This window comes from Chlorocebus sabaeus, chromosome 13 (assembly GCF_047675955.1).
Source record: "Chlorocebus sabaeus isolate Y175 chromosome 13, mChlSab1.0.hap1, whole genome shotgun sequence".
Taxonomy (NCBI): Eukaryota; Metazoa; Chordata; class Mammalia; order Primates; family Cercopithecidae; genus Chlorocebus; species Chlorocebus sabaeus.
The window spans coordinates 85,982,606-86,003,545 of NC_132916.1; the positions used below are offsets into that span (position 1 = coordinate 85,982,606).

The 20,940-nt window shown below is 40.8% G+C and overlaps 1 protein-coding gene across 2 annotated transcripts in view; it reads left to right on the top strand.

Annotated features, from left to right (window-relative positions):
• The window catches only part of MDN1 (midasin AAA ATPase 1), a 185,073-nt gene that overhangs the window by 43,756 nt on the left and 120,377 nt on the right, over window positions 1-20,940 (top strand). For both annotated transcript variants that reach the window (XM_073022587.1, XM_038002256.2), the window contains exons 14-21: window positions 1,112-1,260; window positions 2,192-2,252; window positions 12,272-12,483; window positions 13,063-13,166; window positions 16,403-16,547; window positions 17,024-17,120; window positions 18,677-18,790; window positions 20,780-20,927. In XM_073022587.1, the coding sequence (XP_072878688.1) occupies window positions 1,112-1,260; window positions 2,192-2,252; window positions 12,272-12,483; window positions 13,063-13,166; window positions 16,403-16,547; window positions 17,024-17,120; window positions 18,677-18,790; window positions 20,780-20,927 (1,030 nt within the window). The remainder of the gene's footprint in view (window positions 1-1,111; window positions 1,261-2,191; window positions 2,253-12,271; window positions 12,484-13,062; window positions 13,167-16,402; window positions 16,548-17,023; window positions 17,121-18,676; window positions 18,791-20,779; window positions 20,928-20,940) is intronic.

The window sequence follows — 20,940 nt, forward strand, 5'->3', positions numbered from 1 at the left end:
ACAGGCATGTGCCACCACGCCCAGCTAATTTTTGTATTTTTAGTAGAGACGGGGTTTCACCATCTTGGCCAGGTTGGTCTTCAACTCCTGACCTCAGGTTATCCACCTGCCTTGACCTCCCAAAGTGCTGGGATTACAGGCCTGAGCCAAGGTGCTTGGCCTCTTCCTGGTTTCTTTGGCTCCCAGCAGTCCTTGGTGTTCCTTGGTTTGTATTTGTATCACTCTTAAGTTCTGTCTCTCTTATCACGTGGCCCTTCTTCCTTGTGTGTGTATTTTTTTTCTTTTCTTTTTTTTGAGATGGAGTCTTGCTCTGTCGCCCAGGCTGGAGTGCAGTGGCGCGATCTCAGCTCACTACAACCTCCACCTCCAGGGTTCAAGCGATTCTCCTGCCTCAACCTCCTGAGTAGCTGGGATTGCAGGTGTTCGCCACCACGCCCGGCTAATTTTTGTATTTTTAGTAGAAATGAGGTTTCACCATATTGGCCAGGCTGGTCTTGAACTCCTGACCTTGTGATCTGCCCGCCTCGGCCTCCCAAAGTGCTGGGATTACAGGTGTGAGCCACTGCGCCCTGCCTTGTGTGTGTACTTCTGTGTCACCAAATCTTCCTTTTATAAGGACACCAGTCATTGGATTTAAGACCTACCCTAATGCAATATGACCTTATCTTAATTTGATTAAGTTTCTTCAAAGACCCTATTTTGAAATAAGGTCACATTCATAGGATCTGGGTAGGCATGAATTTGGGGAAGATTATTAACCTATTACAACTCGGTACTGTTGTTACCCACATCTTACAGGTGAGGAAACTGAGGCTAAGACACATTAAGTAATTTGTCCAAGATGAGCTAACTGGTACAGATAGTCTTGTCTTATTGATCTTTTTAATCTTCAGAGCCTAGCGTGGTATCAGATGTGTGAGTATTCAGTGTTTGCAGAAAAACTAAATTCTATAATTTTTGTATGTTGTAAGACTATCTGGTATAACTTGAAGACAGTTATTCTGAGCTGTTTCCTCATCCTTGTTTGTTGAACCTGGAATATCTGGTTTCCCAGAGCAAAACTAGGAGAAGCTTGCAGCCTGGTTTTTAAACTCTTTTTTCTCCTTTCCAGGGAGAAGTTCACTTTTGCTGCTACACGGCCGTCCTCTGTTCTCATTGAGCAGCTTGCAGTGTGTGTCAGCAAAGGGGAGCCTGTGTTGCTGGTTGGAGAGACCGGAACTGGCAAAACTTCTACTGTCCAATACTTGGCTCACATTACAGGTAATCCCTAGAGGAAATAAATCTGCCCCCAGACATTTCACACTGACTACTTTTTTTCCTTTTTTAAAAATACGAAATCCAGGACCACAGAGTTTAAAAAGTGCCAGCACCCCACATATAATCTCTTTGCCTGGAACTAACTACTTTAAATAGATTATTATTAAATTATTTCTAATCTATGCCTATGCAAATACATATATGAATAGATTTTGTTTTATTTCAAAACAGATATGGGATTATAGTCTACATGTTGCATTATACCTGATTTTTAAAAAATTTTTATTCTTTTTGAGATAGAGTCGCACTGTTGCTTAGGCTGGAATGCAGTGGCGAGCTCACAGGTCACTGCACCCTTGACCTCCCAGGCTCAAGTGATCTTCCTACCTCAGCCTCCCAGATAGCTGAGACTACAGGCCTGTGCCACCGCGTCTGGCTAATTTTTAAAGTTTCTTGTAGAAACGAGGTCTCGCTGTGTTGCCCAGGTTGGTCTCCAACTTCTGGGCTGTCATGATTCAGAGCAAATGCACATTTGAAAATTTACCTTATTGCTGGGCGCAGTGGCTCATGCCTGTAATCCTAGCACTTTGGGAGCCTGAGGTGGGAGGATTGCTTGAACCCAGGAGTCAAGACCAGCCTGGCAACATCATGAGACCATGTCTCTACAAAAAAAATAAAAAAATTGGCCAAGTGTGGTGGTATATGCCGGTAGTCCCAGGTGCTTGAGAGGCTGAGACAGAAGGATCACTTGAGCCCAGGAAGTTGAGGCTGCAGTGAGCCATGATTGGGCCACTGCACTGTAGCCTGGTTGTCAGAACAAGAGTCTCTCAAAAAATAAAGCCCCATGCCATATTCCCACAGCCTTAATGAGCACACTGGATATTATCGGTCTTTACATTTTTGGAATAACACTTTTGCACTTTCTTTATAAAAGGCCACCGTTTGAGAGTTGTCAATATGAATCAGCAAAGTGATACTGCAGACTTGCTTGGAGGGTAAGTGTGGCTTAAAATTTTTTTCTTATTTTTGTGTTTATTACTTGAGGTAAGAAATACTGTTTCCTTAGTGTTACAACCACAGGTTATAGGGTGCTCTGTGCAATAGATAAAGTTTTCTTAGATAAGGCTTTATTGGAGCTTTTGGCAGGGTACCAGGGAGGTGGCACAAAAGAGAGAATTCTATGGCTGGCCCAACTAAGACAGTCAGGAAAGTAATTTTAAGGGGCTAAAGTGGGAACGAAGTGATATTTAAGCATGTAGAGGCAGGGAACTTCTGGTACTTGAACAGTTTGATAACATATTTCTTCATGTGTCCCATGTCTCGTTAGCATGGGTGTGAGTTTTAGCATAGCAATGAAGCTAAGTCGAAGGATCAGTCATTATTCTGGTCTTGTGTATGTGCAGGAAAAAGGGTAAACTCCCTTGAGTAAGACTTAAGGTATGAGTTGCCTATTTTAGTTTCCTCAGGGTCCCACCATCAGTGTGTGTGGTGCTTTGAGTAAGATTTATGGTGGGACCTTGCTCATCTTAGTCTCTCTAAGACACCTTGAGCAAGATTGCACCTTACCCCCCAACCACAGCAAAGTACTTATTTGAATTTATTGAGCAGCTCATGGGTGTGTAGATGTTTCTCTTCATTTTAACGAACACATGAGGCCCTTGTTCTCAAAGGTCATACGCTGGAAGAAGGAGAAAAAGCAGGCAAGTATATAATCAATTAATGTTTGTCTATATAATACAGTTGATCTAAAGTGTAAGTTCTGGGCCAGGTGTGGTGGCTCACACGTGTAATCCCAGCAGTTTGGGAGGCCTAGATGGGTGAATCACTTGAGGTCAGGAGTTCGAGACCAGCCTGGCAGACATGGTGAAATCCCATCTCTACCAAAAAATACGAAAATTAGTTGGGCTTGGTGGTGTGCGCCTGTAGTCCCAGCTAGTAGGGAGGCTGAGGTGGGAGAATTGGTGAATCCGGGAGGCAGAGGCTGGAGTTAGCCAAGATTGTGCCACTGCGCTCCAGCCTTTCTACCTTGGTTTTATTTTGCTTATATTTGGTTGGTTGGTTGAGGAACTTGGCAATCTGTTCTTATTAATATATGTGATTTTTCATTTAAGCAGACATGTCTATACTGCTATATATATTTATCTTTATTCTTTTTTTTTTTTTTGAGACGGAGTCTTGCTCTGTCACCAGGCTGGAGTGCAGTGGCGTGATCTCTGCTCACTGCAACGTCCAGCTCCCGGTTTCAAGTGATTCTTCTGCCTCAGTCTCCTGAGTAGCTGGGACTATAGGCGCACACCACCACGCCCAGCTAATTTTTGTATTTTTAGTGGAGACGGGGTTTTGCCATGTTGACCAGGATGGTCTCGATCTCTCGTGATCCACCCACCTCGGCCTCCCAAATTGCTGGGATTACAGGTGTGAGCCACCGCACCCGGCCTCTTAATTCTTTTGTTTTATGGGAGGCAGGGTCTCGTTCTGTCACCAAGGCTGGAGTGCAGTGGTGTGATCATGGCTTAGCACAGCCTTGAACTCCTGGGTTTAAGCAATCCTTCTGCCTCAACCTACCCAGTAGCTAGGACTACAGGCATGAGCCACCATGCCTGGTCTATTTCTCTCTATTCTGTATCTATATGTCTTTAGGAATTTCATACCATTAAATAGTCCTAACATAAATGGCATTGATCTTGTACTAACTGAACACGGACCGGGTCCTTCTCTTCTATCGTGAATTTGTTGTGTTATGTTAGCCATTGCAAGTTGTTTTAAATATAGTGAGTAAACAGAGTACATTTGTGATGCAAATTGATGACACAAAAAGGTGGGACTCAAAATATGATTAACTAGAATTTTGTTTTGGTGCCAACTTGGTGAATAGAATATATCTGTTTTTCCTTGTTAGTAGGTCAGCGTCAGTTATTAAAAGAAAATGCAACTTACATTTCAATTTGAAAAGATCACTTGAGCCTGTGAGGTTGAGACTGCAGTGAACTGTGGTCATGTTACAGTACTTTAGCTGGGATGACAAAGCAAGACCCTGAACAGGATCTCGCTCTGTTGCCTAGGCTGGTCTTGAACTCCTGGCCTCAAGTAGTCCTGCTTCAGCCTTCCAAAGTGTTGAAATTACAGACATGAGCCATTGAGCCTTTTCTCAATTTTTGTATAGTTGGAAATATGCCTTGTTTTCTGTACTCTTACATTACTACAAAGATATATATATTTTTAATTATTATCCTTTAAGTTCTAGGGTACTTGTGCGCAACGTGCAGGTTTGTTACATATGTATGCATGTGCCATATTGGTGTGCTGCACCCATTAACTCGTCATTTACATTAGGTATATCTCCTAATGCTATCCCTCCCCTCTCCCCCGACCCCACGACAGGCCCTAGTGTATGATGTTCCCCTTCCTGTATCCAAGTGTTCTCATTTTTCAGTTCCCACCTGTGAGAGAGAACATGCAATGTTTGGTTTTCTGTCCTTGCAATAGTTTGCTGAGAATGATGGTTTCCAGCTTTATCCATGTCCCTACAAAGGACATGAACTCATCCTTTTTTATGGCTGCATAGTATTCCATGGTGTATATGTGCCACATTTTCTTAATCCAGTCTATCATTGATGGGCATTTGGGTTGGTTCCAAGTCTTTACTATTGTGAATAGTGCCGCAGTAAACATACGTGTGAGTGTGTCTTTATAGCAGCATGATTTATAATCCTTTGGGTATATACCCAGTAATGGGATGGGTGGCTCAAATGGTATTTCTAGTTCTAGATCCTTGAGGAATCACCACGTCTTCCACAATGGTCGAACTAGTTTACAGTCCCACCAATAGTGTAAAAGTGTTCCTGTTTCTCCACATCCTCTCCAGCACTTGTTGTTTCCTGACTTTTTAGTGATCACCATTCTAACTGGTGTGAGATGGTATCTCATTGTGGTTTTACTACAAAGAGATTTAAATAAAATCTTTAGCATATATTATGTTATAGATGAATACGTGACTCCCTTGTTTAAGAATCATTGTAGAAGATGAGAATACCAAAAAGTTTTTAAAAAGGCAAAGGAATGGAGAACAAAATTCAGCTGTAGGCAAAAAGATGAGATAGGGAAAAGATAAATATTCCTATCCTCAGGCTGTGTTGCTGGTTTTGTCTGTTTTATAAGTTATGTTAAATATGTTTTGCATGTGTCCAATATTAAATAATAACCTGGTTTGCAAATCTGGATCCTTTGGGGTTTTCTTTTGTTTTTTTTTTTTTTTAAAGATAGGATCTCACTTTGTCACCCAAGCTGGAGTGCAGCGGCATAAACATGACTTTCTGGGCTCAAGTGATCCTTCCACCTCAGCCTCCTGAGCAGCTGGGACTGCAAGTGCAAGCCACCACATGCAGCTGCTTTATTTTTAGTAGAGATGAGGTCTCACTATGTTGCCCAGACTGGTCTGGAACTTCTGAACTCAAGGAATCTTCCTGCCTGGGCCTTCCAAAGTGCTAGGATTATAGGCACTGTAGCTGGTCTTGGATTTTATTTGTTTATTTAACTCTTTTTTTGGGGGGGGGGGACAGAGTCTCACTCTGTTGCCCAGCCTGGAGTACCATGGTGCCCTCATAGTTCACTGCAGCCTCTACGTCCTAGGCTTATGTCATCCTCTTGCCTCAGCCTCCCGAGTAACTGGGACTACAGACATGCACCCCCATGCTTAGCTAATTATTATCTATTTTTGTAGAGATGAGGTCACATTCTGTTGCCCATTGTATTCATTTGGTCTCACGCTGCTGATAAAGACATACCCAAGACTGGATAATTTACAAAGAAAAGAGGTTTAATTGACTTATAGTTCCACATGTCTGGTGAGGCATCACAATCATAGTGGAAGACAAGGAGGAGCAAAGTCACGTCTTACATGGATGGTGGCAGTCGAGAGCTTGCGTAGGGGAACTCCCCTTTATAAAACCATCTAATCTCATGAGATTTATTCTCTGTCATGAGAATAGCTCGGGAAAGACCCACCCCCATGATTCAGTTACCTCCCACCTGTCCCTCACACAACACGTGGGAATTGGAACTACAATTCAAGATGAGATTTAGGTGGGGACACAGCCAAACCATATCACCCTGGATGAATCTTGAACTCCTGAGATCAAGTAGTCCTCCCCACTCAACCTCCCAAAGTGCTGAGATTACAGGCATGAGCCACTGTATTTGGCCTTTTTAGATTAATTTTAAAAACTTTTAAAAATTATTTTTGTTTTTTTTTTGAGACAGGGTCTCACTCTGTCACCCAGGCTGGAGTGGAGTGGCACCATCAGGGCTTATTACAGCCTTGACCTCCCTGGCTCAAGCTATCCTCCCACCTTGGCCCTCTTGAGTAGTTGGGACTACAGGCATTTGCCACCGTACTTAGCTAATTGTTTTTGAACTTTAGTAGAGATGAGGTCTCACTGTGTTGCCCAGGCTGGTCCCTTGAGCTAAAGTGATCCTCCCACCTTGACCTCCCAAAGTGCTGGGATTACAGATGTGAGCCACCGTGCCCCAGCCTAGATTGATTTTATTTATTATTTTTTTGAGAGAGTTTTGCTCTTGTTGCCCAAGCTGGAGTGCAATGACACTATCTTGGCTCACTACAATGCCTGCCTCCTTGGTTCACGCAATTTTCCTGCCTCAGCCTCCCGAGTAGCTGGGATTACAGGCATGTACTACCACGTTGGCTGATTTTGTATTTTTAATTGAGACAGGGTGTCACCATGCTGGTCAGGCTGGTCTCAAACTCCTGACCTCAGGTGATCCACTCGCCTCGGCCTCCCAAAGTCCTGGAATTATAGGCGTGAGGCACTGTGCCCTGCCCTAGATTGATTTTTGAAACAATTATTATTATAGGTAAAGATACTTTATAAAAATAAGGGCCTTAGAGACCATCAAATTATTTACATTATGGCAAATTGTCTTTTGCTCTTTGTTAGTGTCCATTGTCCATTACCTCCTTGCTTTTTATTCTTTTGTGCTTCTTGCTTTTTGATTAGTGTTGGCATGATATGTCTTTTTCCTTCATTTAATTTTAAACTCATTTTTGTCATTTTATTTAACATGAGCTTCTGGTAAGCAGCATGTAGACCTTCACATTACCTGTAGGTAGAGACATAAATTCCAAGAGTTGCAGGTGGGGAGAGCCCAAGAGAATCCTTGAAAAAGAGTAGAGGGCATGGAAAACTTAGATGTGGCAGATAAAATCATTCCAGAAGGAAAAAGTCTAGCACTAAAGGGCACAATACAGAGCGCATGTTCATAGCTCTTACTATAGGGAATGGGCTTCAGAGGGGCAGCTTCTGAGGGAGAAACAGAGGTATATTGAGAAGGACCGGTTTCCCTGGAGAGCTTGGCAATGAAAGAAGGGAAAAAATAGAGGAAAATTAAAGATATCGTAGAAATAGCAGTAAAGCAGCCAATCCTCATCTTCCTTGCCACCCACCGATAGAACAGTCTTTAAAAGAAAATGCCCGGAAGAGGTTATGGCAGGAGCATACAATTCGAACTCAGAACCCTGTCCATGACATGAAGAGAAAGGGTTTATCATTCTAATTACTCAGCATGTACATTTTACGTTCTTTTTACACTTTGTTTTTTCATGTTATAATTTTGTGTAGCCATTCTCACGTGAATGCTTACATGTGGTTCCAGTGTATGTAACAGGTATAAGCACAGTTACTTTTCATGAAGGCAGGTGTTCTGGACCTGCTGCTAAGGTGCCTTTCTGCAGAAGACGGTTTGAAAATCTTGCTCTTTAGTTGTTTGTAGTTTATATCCTCAGTTCTCTGAGGTATCAGGTTGGTTCCCATTGAATATTTGTGTTGCAGTTGCAGTTGATTTTGTTTTATTTATTCTTTTCTGAAATGTATATTTTTTCATCTTTTTATGTATTGAAATATGTGTTGACTTAAGGGCTTTAGGTAATACTGTGCTCAGTTTTAAATGAATGGAGCTTTCCTTTTTTTTTTTTGAGATGGAGTCTGTTGCCCAGGCTGGAGAGCAGCATCATGATCTCAGCTCACTGTAACCTCTGCCTCCCGGGCTCAAGCGATTCTTCTCCCTCAGCCTCCTGAGTGCCTGGGATTACAGGGGCCCCGCCACCAGGCCCAGCTAATTTTTGTATTTTTAGTAGAGATGGGTTTGCCATTTTGACCAGGTTGGTCTCAAACTCCTGACCTCAAGTCATTCACCTGCCTCAGCATCCCAAAGTGCTGGGATGACATGCATGAGCCACAGCACCTGGCCCGAATGAGCTTTTCTTTAAGAAACTCAGTCTACTTTGAAATATTAAGCTGCCTTTTTCATAAATTCAATAGATCAATAATAACAGAGACATTAATTATCCACTAACTCTCTATGGCAGTCATTATGTGCCAGGCACTGTTTTGAGTCCTTTTTTTGTGTTAACTCAGCTGGTCTTAAAACCATGTGAGACACCAGATTGTTATTCTCTATATTTTAAACATGAGAGAACTGAGGCAAAGAGAGATAAGTCACTTACTCAAGAAAATGGCAGATCCAGGATTTGAACCTAAGCAGTCTTGAGTGTCTGTGTTCTTAACCATTACTCTGCTTCTTCAGTTAACTTTGGATCCCATTTATACTATTATTTTCAAGACTAGCAGTTTTGGCCAGGAGCAATGGCTCATGCATGTAATCTCAGCACTTTGGGAGGCAAAGGTGGGAGTGTTGCTTGAGGCCAGGTCTTCGAGACCAGCTTGGGCAACATAGTGAGACTTTGTCTTTACAATAAAAAGTTAAAAAATAAATAAAAAGACTAGCAATTTTATTTAAATGACATGTATATTTTGTTCAGTTTCTCACCATTTTCACTGTTGTCATTCTAGTTTATTGTCTAGTCCATTGCGTTGGTCTCTTATCTTTGCTTCTACTCATAATCTCTTTATAGTCTTTTTTGTTTAGGAGTTACAATAATCCTTTCAAATATAATCAGATAAGGTATACGTTTTATTTATTTATTTATTTGTTTATTTAGAGACGAATTCTCGCTCTGTCTCCCAGGCTGGAGTGCAGTGGCACGATCTCAGCTCACTGCAACCTCTGCTCCCGGGTTCATGCCATTCTCCTGCCTTAGCCTCCCGAGTAGCTGGGACTACAGTCGCCCGCCACCACGCCTGGCTAATTTTTTTTGTATTTTTAGTAGAAATAGGGTTTCACCATGTTAGCCAGGATGGTCTCGGTCTCCTGACCTCGTGATCCACCCACCTCTGCGGCCCAAAGTGCCAAGATTACAAGCGTGAGCCACCGCGCCCGGTCCAATAAAGTATAATTTTTTATGGAGACAGGGTCTTGCTTTGTTACCCAGTCTGGTCTCACTCTCTTCCTCAGGTTCCTCCACTGAACTTCTCAATCCATTTAGGATAAAATACAAAGATTTAGAATAAAATGTTTGATTAGTACAGCCCTTCATAATCTGACAGTGGTACTTATCTGACATCATCTCCCACCTTCCCCTGTGCTGCTGAGCTCCAACCACTTTCTTCTGCTTTGCACCTAGATGCTTGCCATTCCTTTTGTGTGGCCTCCTTGCACCCACAGATAACTGCTTAGCACACATCCTTCCTTGACTTTGGTATTCTTCAAATGTCCCCTCCTCAACAAAGCCTTTCCTGACTGTGATATTCAGATTACCAAAACTCACATCACCCATTCAGCTTTTACCCTACATTATGTTTATAGCAGTTAAGCTACTACTTGACCTCCTGAACTTGAACAAGCCTCCCATCTCAGCTTCCCAAGTAGCTGGGACTACAGGGACACACTGGCCTACTTGGCTAATTTTTGTGTTTTTTTTGTAGAGACAAGGTTTCACCATGTTGCCCAGGTTGGTCTCGAACTCTGGAGCTCAAGAAATCCACCTATTCAGTCTCCCAAAGTGCTGGAATTAATAGGCGTGAGCCACCGCCCCTGGCCTGTTGTCACTTTCATTTGATTATAAGCTACGCAGCAGTAAGATCTTGTGGGTCTTGTTGACTCAATGGCTAACACATATAGCAGGTGCTCAAAACAATTTTTATAAAGGGATGAGTTCTTGCTCTGTTGCCCAGACTGTAGTATGGTGGTGTTATCATAGCTCATTGTAGCCTCGAACTCCTGTGCTCAAGTGATCCTTCTTTCTTAACCTCCCAAGTAGCCGAGACTACAGATGTGACCACCACACCTGGCTAATTTAAAAATTTTTTTTTTTTTTTTTTTTTTTTTGAGACGGAGTCTCGCTCTTTCGCCCAGGCTGGAGTGCAGTGTCCGGATCTCAGCTCACTGCAAGCTCTGCCTCCTGGGTTTACGCCATTCTTCTGCCTCTGCCTCCCAAGTAGCTGGGACTACAGGCGCCCGCCACCTCGCCCGGCTAGTTTTTTGTACTTTTTAGTAGAGACGGGGTTTCACCGTGTTAGCCAGGATGGTCTCGATCTCCTAACCTCATGATCCGCTCGTCTTGGCCTCCCAAAGTGCTGGGATTACAGGCTTGAGCCACCGCGCCTGGCCGTTTTTAAATTTTTTATGGAGACAAGGTCTTGGCTTTGTTACCCAGTCTAGTCTTAACCTCCTGGCTTCAGGGAATCCTCCCACCTTGACCTCCCAAAGTGGTGGGATTACAGGCATGAGCCACTGTGTCTGGCCTCAATACATTTTTGTTAAATAAATGGACTAAAGAAATGCATATACTAATGTGTTACTGCTGTGAGTAAGTGAAAGTGAGTTTGACATTCCTCTTCAACTTTGTCTCTTTGGGCCTGGACTCTCAGATTCAGATGCTCAGTATCAGGCCATTGGGTTTTACTCATCTCATTGTTTCTCCCTCACCAGGCCAGTAAGTCAGCAGTAATCCATGAATTCCCTTATTATGTTTTTGGTACCTTTTCAGTTCTCAATTTATTTTTCATGGAAATAAAGTTTATCTCATTCTTCTTGAATTGTAATGGTATGCTACACAAAATTGTATACTTAAGATTTTCTAGGAATAAGTAGTGCCTCTTAGACATCGTATGTTTAAGCTAGAGCAATGTTTTTCAACCTTGTAAAAAGTTATCTCTTACCTCCCCCAAATATTCAAATTTAAGTTAATTTCCTAGCTCATTAGCCGGAGGAATTTAATGCTAAGGAATAACAAAGATCAAAATACTAAGAAGTACAGGTTGAGCTTTGGAGTACCACAAACCATTGCAATAGCTAAGGTTTTTTTTTTTTTTTTTGCGTGCCCTACCCTAATTTTTATCCCATTGAAAGCAATATCATTGTTGCTGTCTCCTACTCTTCCTTCTCCTAACTGATAATGTGTGGGCTGTGTTTAATTTACATGTGTAGATCAATTTCAGATACTTATTTTTCCTTGGATTTTGGTCAACCTTAATGAAATATGGATGGTTATTATGCCCTATACATATTTATGTTGACATGTTGGTTAAATAAATGATGTGAATTTTACTATTCAAGTAGGACTTTCAGGTTTTTTTTACTTTTATTTTTTTGAGACAGGGTCTGGCTCTGTTGCCAAGGCTGGAGTGGCAGTGGTGTGTTCTTGGCTCACTGCAACCTCCACTTCCTGGGCTCAAGCCTCCCAAGTAGCTGGAACTGCAGGTGTGTGCTACTGCGCCTGACTAATTTTTGTATTTTTTTGTAGAGACAGGATTTTACCATGTTGCCCAGGGTGGGCTTGAACTCCTGGGCTGAAGTGATCCGACCCCCTCAGTGTCCCAAAGTGCTGGGGTTATAAATGTGAGCAGCCATGCTAGGCTAGTTTTTTCATAACACTTTTTATCTAATAATAGTTTTTACCTTCATTATAGGCCATTCAAATGCTTGAGATGAGGTAAACAGATTACAATTTAAAACTGTAATGTAGATTTTAAATATTTCGGTAGTGTTTCTAACTTTAATTAAATGAAATCTGAGACCTACTCCTATTTTCTGAGCCATACTTTCTAACTTTTGTTAACTTTAGAAGTTTGTGAGTCACATTTACCTATGTCTGTTTCAGTTATAAACCGGTGGACCATAAGCTTATTTGGCTACCCTTGCGGGAGGCATTTGAGGAACTCTTTGCTCAGACATTTTCCAAGAAACAAAACTTTACGTTCTTGGGGCACATTCAGACCTGTTACAGACAGAAACGGTGGCATGATCTCCTGAGACTAATGCAGCATGTACACAAGTCTGCTGTTAACAAGGATGGAAAAGAGAGTGAAACTGGTAAGGATGTGACCCAGGCTGCCATGGGGGAGGGCATGGGGCTGGGCTTTAGTTAACAGATTAAGAGTTTTGGCAAAGAGTAAAGCAATACAAATTGGAGATTTCTGGGACTTTGGCAGAAGTGACTAATTGTGAAGTATTGTGCCCCGTTCTTTACATGATTTCCACAAAAACAGATGACTGGTAATGCTGATGTGCAAGTACTATTTAGTGGTCAGTAAGGCACATTTCCTGAGAAAAAGCTTGTTTCTAAGGAGCTAGATTCCATAGCCAAGAGGCTTTTGCTGGCTTAGGTTACTTCTGTGTGGTTCCTTATCTGTAAAGCAGGAATAAAAATAACTAGTCCAGAGGGTTGTTGTGAGGGATAAATGAGGCAGTTAATACATGTATATGTATATATCTGGGCTAGTTAGTGTCATGTCTGGCATTTAGTTAGCATTATATAAGTTTTTAGACTTAGTGTTTTGTGTAAGATGCTTACTTTTTGTGTGTTTTGTTAATTGTATTTGTTTATGTTTAAAAGTTGTATATATTACAACTCAAAATGTGTACTAAATTCTTGTCTTTCTTCTTTTTTAGGATTACTCATAAAAGAGAAATGGGAAGCATTTGGTCTTAGACTCAACCATGCCCAACAACAGATGAAAATGACTGAAAATACCTTATTGTTTGCATTTGTAGAGGTATTTCTGTTTTTGTTATTTAGCTTATGGGAATGGTGATTTTATGCAAAACACAAAGTTTCAGGCAGGTTACTATTGTGTATTGTCTTAATGAAACGATGATTTTGGGGGAAGATTTTGCCGGGCGCGGTGGCTCACGCTTGTAATCCCAGCACTTTGGGAGGCCGAGGCGGGCGGATCACAAGGTCAGGAGATCGAGACCATGGTGAAACCCCGTCTCTACTAAAAAATAGAAAAAAATTAGCCGGGCGCAGTGGCGGGCGCCTGTAGTCCCAGCTACTCGGGAGGCTGAGGTAGGAGAATGGCGTGAACCCGGGAGGCGGAGCTTGCAGTGAGCCGAGATTGCGCCACTGCACTCCAGCCTGGGCGACAGAGCGAGACTCCGTCTCAAAAAAAAAAAAAAAAAAAAAAAAAAGAAAAATGTCCTTCATGGTGATTATGGCAATTATAAGGTCTTAATGAGCACCATCATTATTTAAATAAAAAATTTAAAAGTACAAATTGATAAATTATTGTATATATTCATGGAGTACAAAATGATGTTATGATTTATGAATACGGTGTGAAATAACTAAAGCTCATTAATATATTCATCACCTCACATACCATTTTCTGTGGTGAGAACATTTGAAATGTACTGCCTTAGTAATTTTGAAATGTACAATACATTATTATTTACTATTTATGGCATGGTTGCCATGCTGTGCAATATATATCTCACAGGGAAGAAACCTTATTTTTTCTGTCTAATTTAAGGCTTCGTACTTTCTTTCTTTTTTTTTTTTTTTTTTTTGAGATGGAGTCTCACTCTGTCCCCCAGGCTGGAGTGCAGTGGCGCAGTCTCGGCTCACTGCAAGCTCCGCCTCCCGGGTTCACGCCATTCTCCTGCCTCAGCCTCCTGAGCAGCTGGGACTACAGGTGCCCGCCACCATGCCCGGCTAATTTTTTGTTTTTATATTTTTAGTAGAGACAGGGTTTCACCGGGTTAGCCAGGATGGTCTCGATCTCCTGACCTCGTAATCTGCCCGCCTCAGCCTCCCAAAGTGTTGGGATTACAGGCGTGAGCCACTGCGCCCGGCCAAGGCTTTATACTTTCCTTACTCTATACTCCCTAACTCTCCAGCCTCTGCTGACTACCATTCTGCTGGCTGCTTCTTTGAGTTCTGTTGTTTTAGATTTCACATATAAGTGAGAACGCGCGATACTTGTCTTTCTGTGCCTGGCTTGTTTCGCTTAGCATAATATTCTCTGGTTCTATTTATGTCATAGCAAATGACAAAATTTCTTTTTTCAAGTTGAATAAGTTTCCATAGGATTCTATTGTTTATATATATGTATATATACAACATTTTTTTTGTTCATCTGTTGTTGGAAACATAGGTTGATTCTGTATCTTGACTGTTGTGCATAGTGGTGCAATGAACATGGGATTGCAGACATCCCTTCGACATACTGTTTTCAGATTTTTGGGGGGAATACCCAGAAGTGAGATTGCTGGATCTATTACTATTTTTAAAGATGCAATTGATGACAGATAGTGAACTCTGGATTCTTTCTCTTGCCATGTGTGTCTCCAGGGAAAGAGTGGATGTGAGAGGGATTTGGACCCGTTCACCTCAGTGCCCCAATATTAATCCCAAGGCATGGACATCTCTACTGTTTGCTGTCCTGTAACCCTGTAGGAAGGATCAACTTGGTTAAATATTTGTGACTTGGGCATTTAAAAAAAATTCATTTCTGTGACAGTCCTTAGATCAAGCCCTAGAGGAAGCAGGAATCTTACTTGATGGTGTTTTAGTAACAAAGGTCTACTCAACCATACGTTATGGGTGTGGAAAATTTGGTCATCAGAATTCTTCTTTTTTTTTTTTTTTTTTTGAGACGGAGTCTGACTCTGTCACCCAGGCTGGAGTGCAGTGGCACGATCTTGGCTCACTGCAACTTCTGCCTCCTGGGTTGAAGCAATTCTCCTGCCTCAGCCTCCAGAGTAGCTGGGATTACAGGTGTGTGCCACCGCACCCGGCTAATTTTTGTACTTGTAGTAGAGATGGGGTTTTGCCATGTTGGCCAGGCTGATCTTGAACTCCTGACCTCAGGTGATCCACCCACTTTGACCTCCCAGAGTGCTGGAATTACAGGCATGAGCCACTGACCCTGGCCCCAGAACTATTCCTTTTTTTTTTTTTTTTTTTTTTTCTTCCTGAGACAGAGTTTTGCTTTTGTCACCCAGGCTGGAGTGCAATGGCATGGTCTGGGCTCACTGCAACCTCCGCCTCCCAGGTTCAAGCGTTTCTCCTGCTTCAGCCTCCTGAGTAGCTGGGATTAAGGGTGTGTGCCACCACGCCTGGCTAATTTTTGTATTTTTTAGTAGAGATGGAGTTTCACTATGTTGGTCAGGCTGATGTTGAACTCCTGACCTCTAGTGACCCGCCCGCCTCAGCCTCCCAAAGTGCTGGGGTTACAGACTTGAGCCACCACGCCCAGCCCAGAATTATTTTTAATAGGATTATTTCTAAAACCAATTAAATTGTTGTGTTCTCAAAACAAGGCTTATGTTTTATGACTTAGTAATATACTGGAGTTAATATATTTGTTCTGTTTTATGTTTTTCAGTTAAATTTGTAGTAGATTCTTTGTTAGGATTAGCATGAAAACAAAAGCATAAAGCAGCCTTAATAGTAAAATAGTTTTTGATGTGTCAACTGAGTAGATTATTAGATTTGTTTGTATTGCTCTAGGAAATAGAATTTGAAGAGATAACACCAGTGTACTATAGTCAAAGGATGATGCATTTTGATTTTCAGCAGGTGTGAAAGGCTGTGTATGAGAATCACTAAACACTCTGGGATTTAGATATTTGTCTAATCTTGGTATAGCCTGACCCTATATTTATTTTGAGTTTTAATAGCCACTTGGGTGCCTTTAAACACCTGACTACAATGTAAGCTATTTACCTGACCATCCACATAATGAGAGGATTTAGTTTATTGCATCTCTGTGTTAGGCTCAAAGATATTCCCTTGACCCTTTTGGACATTTAAAAAATTAACTTGGCCTTAACTCTACCTATCTGCTGTCAGCCAGTGGGCAGTTAAGGTATAGGAAATCTTTCCTACTTGATGGGCCTATACCTTGATGGACCTGTGCCTCTATATCTAACCCTGCTTGCATAACTATTCTTGGCAAGTGTACCTTTATTTGACACATTCTTAACATTTTATTTTATCTTTTTCTAGGGTACATTAGCTCAGGCTGTAAAGAAAGGAGAGTGGATCTTGTTGGATGAGATTAACTTGGCCGCTCCAGAAATACTAGAATGTCTGAGTGGTTTGCTTGAAGGATCCTCTGGATCCCTGGTGTTGCTGGATCGAGGAGACACAGGTAGTAGCATTTGAGTCCCTTGGGATTTGACTTGCTGTCCAGCCCTACAGCCACTTTAGAGTGAGATTTTTTTTTTTTTTTTTTGGTTAGAAGGATGATGTGGGCCTCCCAATGAAATTTGTTCATTCTTTAGATATTAATTTTCTGCAAAGTACGTTGAGCTGTTGTTGGGTGGTATGGGGAATGCAAAGAACAACAGTATAATTTGACGAGGTGTTTGAGTTGTGGATAATAGACACACTTATAAAATAACAGGTAAATGGTTGGTAGAAGATAAGTAACAGTGAATAAACATACCACAAAAGACTGCAGTATAAGATAATCTTGAATACATAGGTCTGGAAAGTTATTTCAGGGGAGTTTCAGAAAAGACAAGGATGGTGTGAGTAGCCAGCATCAGGCTGGCTGGCTCTGGGGGGTTCTGTGGAATTAGATAATCATACCTTTGTTGAAAATTTATAATTTTCTCTTAATAGAGCCACTGGTTCGGCATCCTGACTTCCGTTTATTTGCCTGCATGAATCCAGCAACTGATGTAGGCAAAAGAAATCTCCCACCAGGAATAAGAAACAGGTGAGGGGTTGGTTCTTGGAGACTTTCTTTTTTTGCAACAGGTTCTTGCTCTGTTGCCTAGGTTGGAGTGCAGTGGTGTGATCTTGGCTCACTGCAAGTCCCCGGTTCAAGTGGTCCTCCCACCTCCCACCTCAGACTCCTGAATAGCCAGGATTATGGGCACATGCCACCACACCCAGCTATTTTTTTTTTCTTTTTTTTCTGAGACAGAGTCTTGCTCTGTTGCCCAGGCTGGAGTGCAGTGATGCGATTTTGGCTCACCACAACCTTCACCTCCTGGGTTCAAGTGATTCTCCTGCCTCAGCCTCCCGAGTAGCTGGGACTACAGGCACGCGCCACCATGCCTGACTAATTTCTCTATTTTTTTTTTTTTTTTTTTTAGTAGACATGGGGTTTCACTCTGTTGGCCAGGCTGGTCTTGAACTCCTGACCTTGTGATCCGCCCACCTCAGCCTCCCAAAGTGCTGGGATTACAGGTGTGAACCACTGCGCCCAGCCTCAATTTTTTGTATTTTTAGCAGAGATGGGATTTCGCCATGTTGCCTAGGCTGGTTTCTAACTGGGCTCAAGCGATTTGCCTGCCTCGACTTCCCACGGTGCTGGGATTACCAAGACTTCCTTTTAAGATTCTGTTTATTTATAGATTGGTAATATTAATGTAACCAAACTTTAGAGCAATGCTTGAAATTGCCTCTGATAGAGGAATCTTTATTACCTTATTTGTCATATTCCTGTACTTTCTGTGGGTGGTAGGCATATGGGAATCTTCAGAACACTGGAGAATTTTTCCCTTTGTGTTAGTATGACAGTGGATATTGTTGAAAATAAAAATCTTTTCTTCCTCAGATAATCTTTTGGTGATTAGAAAAATTTCATAACACAATGTAACAGGAAAACATACACCAGTATACGTACATTTTAGGAACACAGTCCTCTTTGGATGAGGCTAATGATTTGAAAAGGCCTTTTAAGTTTCTTTTATTTTTCACCAATAAGCAGTGACATGGACAAAGTACTTAGTTGTTGGTGTTTTATGTATGTAACATTTGGGAAAAAATAAATGACCAGATTTATTATTGGTAACCGTTTACTTCGAGTTTTAAAATAGTAACTTTATTAGATCCTGTCTCTTCATTATAAAGTAATAAAAGCTTCTTAGGGAAGCTTTAGAAACTACATTAAAGTAGTTGTTTTCTCTTCAGCCATTTTGTTTCTGATGTTGAGGGGCTTGTTTTTTATTGCACTTATTTTTTTAAACAAATGTGGTTATGATAAACACCTGAAAATGAGGATAATTAATTCTTATTTTTTGTCTTTTTCTTCTTGTAAGGACTATACATAGAAGACTTATTGCATAGAAGAAGCAATAATGGTATAGTTTTGGTAATGGTTACATTGTCCTTTAATTATGATCAGTTTCTATCTCAGGTTGAAAGACATTTTATACTATAAGCAGTTAAAATGAGTTGACATATCTTCTTCTGTTTCATGTTTTTCTATTGTCAACGTAATTGTATTAACTTCCTAAAAAGTGTTTATTATGTATTGTTTTACAGGTTCACAGAACTTTATGTAGAAGAATTGGAAAGTAAAGAAGACTTACAGGTTCTTATTGTAGATTATCTGAAAGGATTGAGTGTGAACAAGAATACAGTGCAAGGAATCATAAAGTAGGTTCCCTTTGGTATGTCTTTATAAACTCTTTCTCTGAACATGAAAATGTGCTATTCGTGCACATACACAAATATGTATTCTTTTTTACTTCTAACTTGAGAAAACTGATAGCAGGATTATTATTTAGATTCTCTGGTAAAGTTGGAACCTGGTATGAACTCCTTCAGGTTTTTCTAAGGAAATTACATAGAAAGCTATGAATCACTACTTATGAGAAGATATAAACTATCAGATAATGCTCTCCTGATTACCTGTATATTCATAGCTGAGAGTTTGAATTGTTGGAGATGTACATGGCTTGCATTTTGACCTGTCTTGAAGAAGATTACTTTTCTATTTGCAGTATTTGTAGTAGCTACGTGGGATATAAGGAGAAAAGGGGTAATATAATTGTGTCAGGTTTGGAATTAATGGAGGTTTAGCCTAATAAATAATAGAGTAGTTGTGTGGCTTGGTGCTTTAATTTGAGACTTATTCCTGTTTTTTTGTATGCCATATAGACAATGTGCAATCTTTTGTGTCAGATAACCTCAATTCTAGTATTGGTTCTATGAGAAACTAATTGTGTCATTCTGGGCCACTAACTTAACTGTGTGTTCTCCAGAAAGAAACACAACACGTAAAAGGATTGAAATAGGGTGATATTAATGTTTTACTATATATTTGTGTATTTTTTCTCTTCCTTAATACAAATACTTATTGAGTGCCCTGGTGCTAGGGATATAGCTATGAGTAAGGCAGACAAAATCCTGGTTCTTCTCATTGAGCTTTAATTCTGGAGAAGTCATGTACCGTAATTTTAGGTTGTGATAAGTGAAAAAAATTACATATAAAACTGAGTAGGATGTAAAGAAATGAAGACTTGGAGTTCTATTTTTTTTTTTTTTTTTTTTTTGATACAGGAGCTTTGCTTTGTTGTGCAGGCTGGTCTTGAACCCCTGGCCTCAAGTGATCTGCCAGCCTTAGCCTCCCAAAGTGCTGGAATAACAGGGATGAGCTATAGCACCTGGTCTTGAAATCCTATTTTAAATAGATTAGTCAACGAGGTGTGTGTTTAGAATGCTTCAGAATGGTTTACCACACCACACCCTAAATTGGAATACTTTTTGTTAGCCAAGAATATTTGGACAAAAGTGTAAATATGTATAGTTAAGATTCCAGATGCTAAAGGTAAACTTTTATAAGTGCCTCATTTTATCTAAAGAGAAAAAGAGAGAAAATGAGGTACTTATAAAATACTGATAGTACAAGTAGTATATATTCCATATATTAAAAACCCAGTTCCAAAACATAGATTCTTTCTACAAAATAAAAAATATTTTTTTAGATAGCAAAGAGATAAGACAAAGCACATTTGGGCAGGAACTTGGATTTCATCTGTGATGCATGCACACTTGGTTACATTTGATCTTGTGGTGCTAATTGATCATGAATTTCACAAAGTGCAAGATATTCATGTTTCAGTCTGAAGCTTTTCCCATCCTGTCATCATTTGGACTTCTAAAGTGTGATAGTGACAATAGTAATGGTCATCGTATCCTCCTGCTTTTTAATGTTTTGTCAGTACTGATTATAGCCATATTTGTAGCCTTTGAAAACACCATGCATTGTTTGCCATGTCTTTATTCATCCCATTTTAGATTGCACAGGAACTTTATTTGCCTCTTAAGCTTGAACAGACTGTGGAACACAGAAACTTCTCACCTCTCTTTATCAGTACCTTTTTGCTAGAGGAATTACACATTGTACTTCCCAGTTTCCTAAAGGAAATAGATGTTCATTTTTTTTTATTTTGAAAGATAGCTCTGAGTACGTGAAAAGTAGATTTAAAAGAGACTAAGATATTTTGATGCATGCCCTAGGAAGTTGTATGCAAGCATGACGATTTGTGATCTAAAAAATGTCCTTTGGGTTTTCTGTAGAGAATTGATAATAATGGATACTTTTTAGTTAATAAAATTGCCTGACCTTTATTCTATTTGTAGCTTCTACACAGCTTTGCGGAAAGAGTCGGGGACCAAATTGGTGGATGGCACTGGCCATAGACCTCACTACAGCCTTCGAACTCTGTGCCGGGCCCTGCGATTTGCAGCCTCCAATCCATGTGGCAACATTCAGCGTTCACTCTATGAGGTCTTTCTGAAGT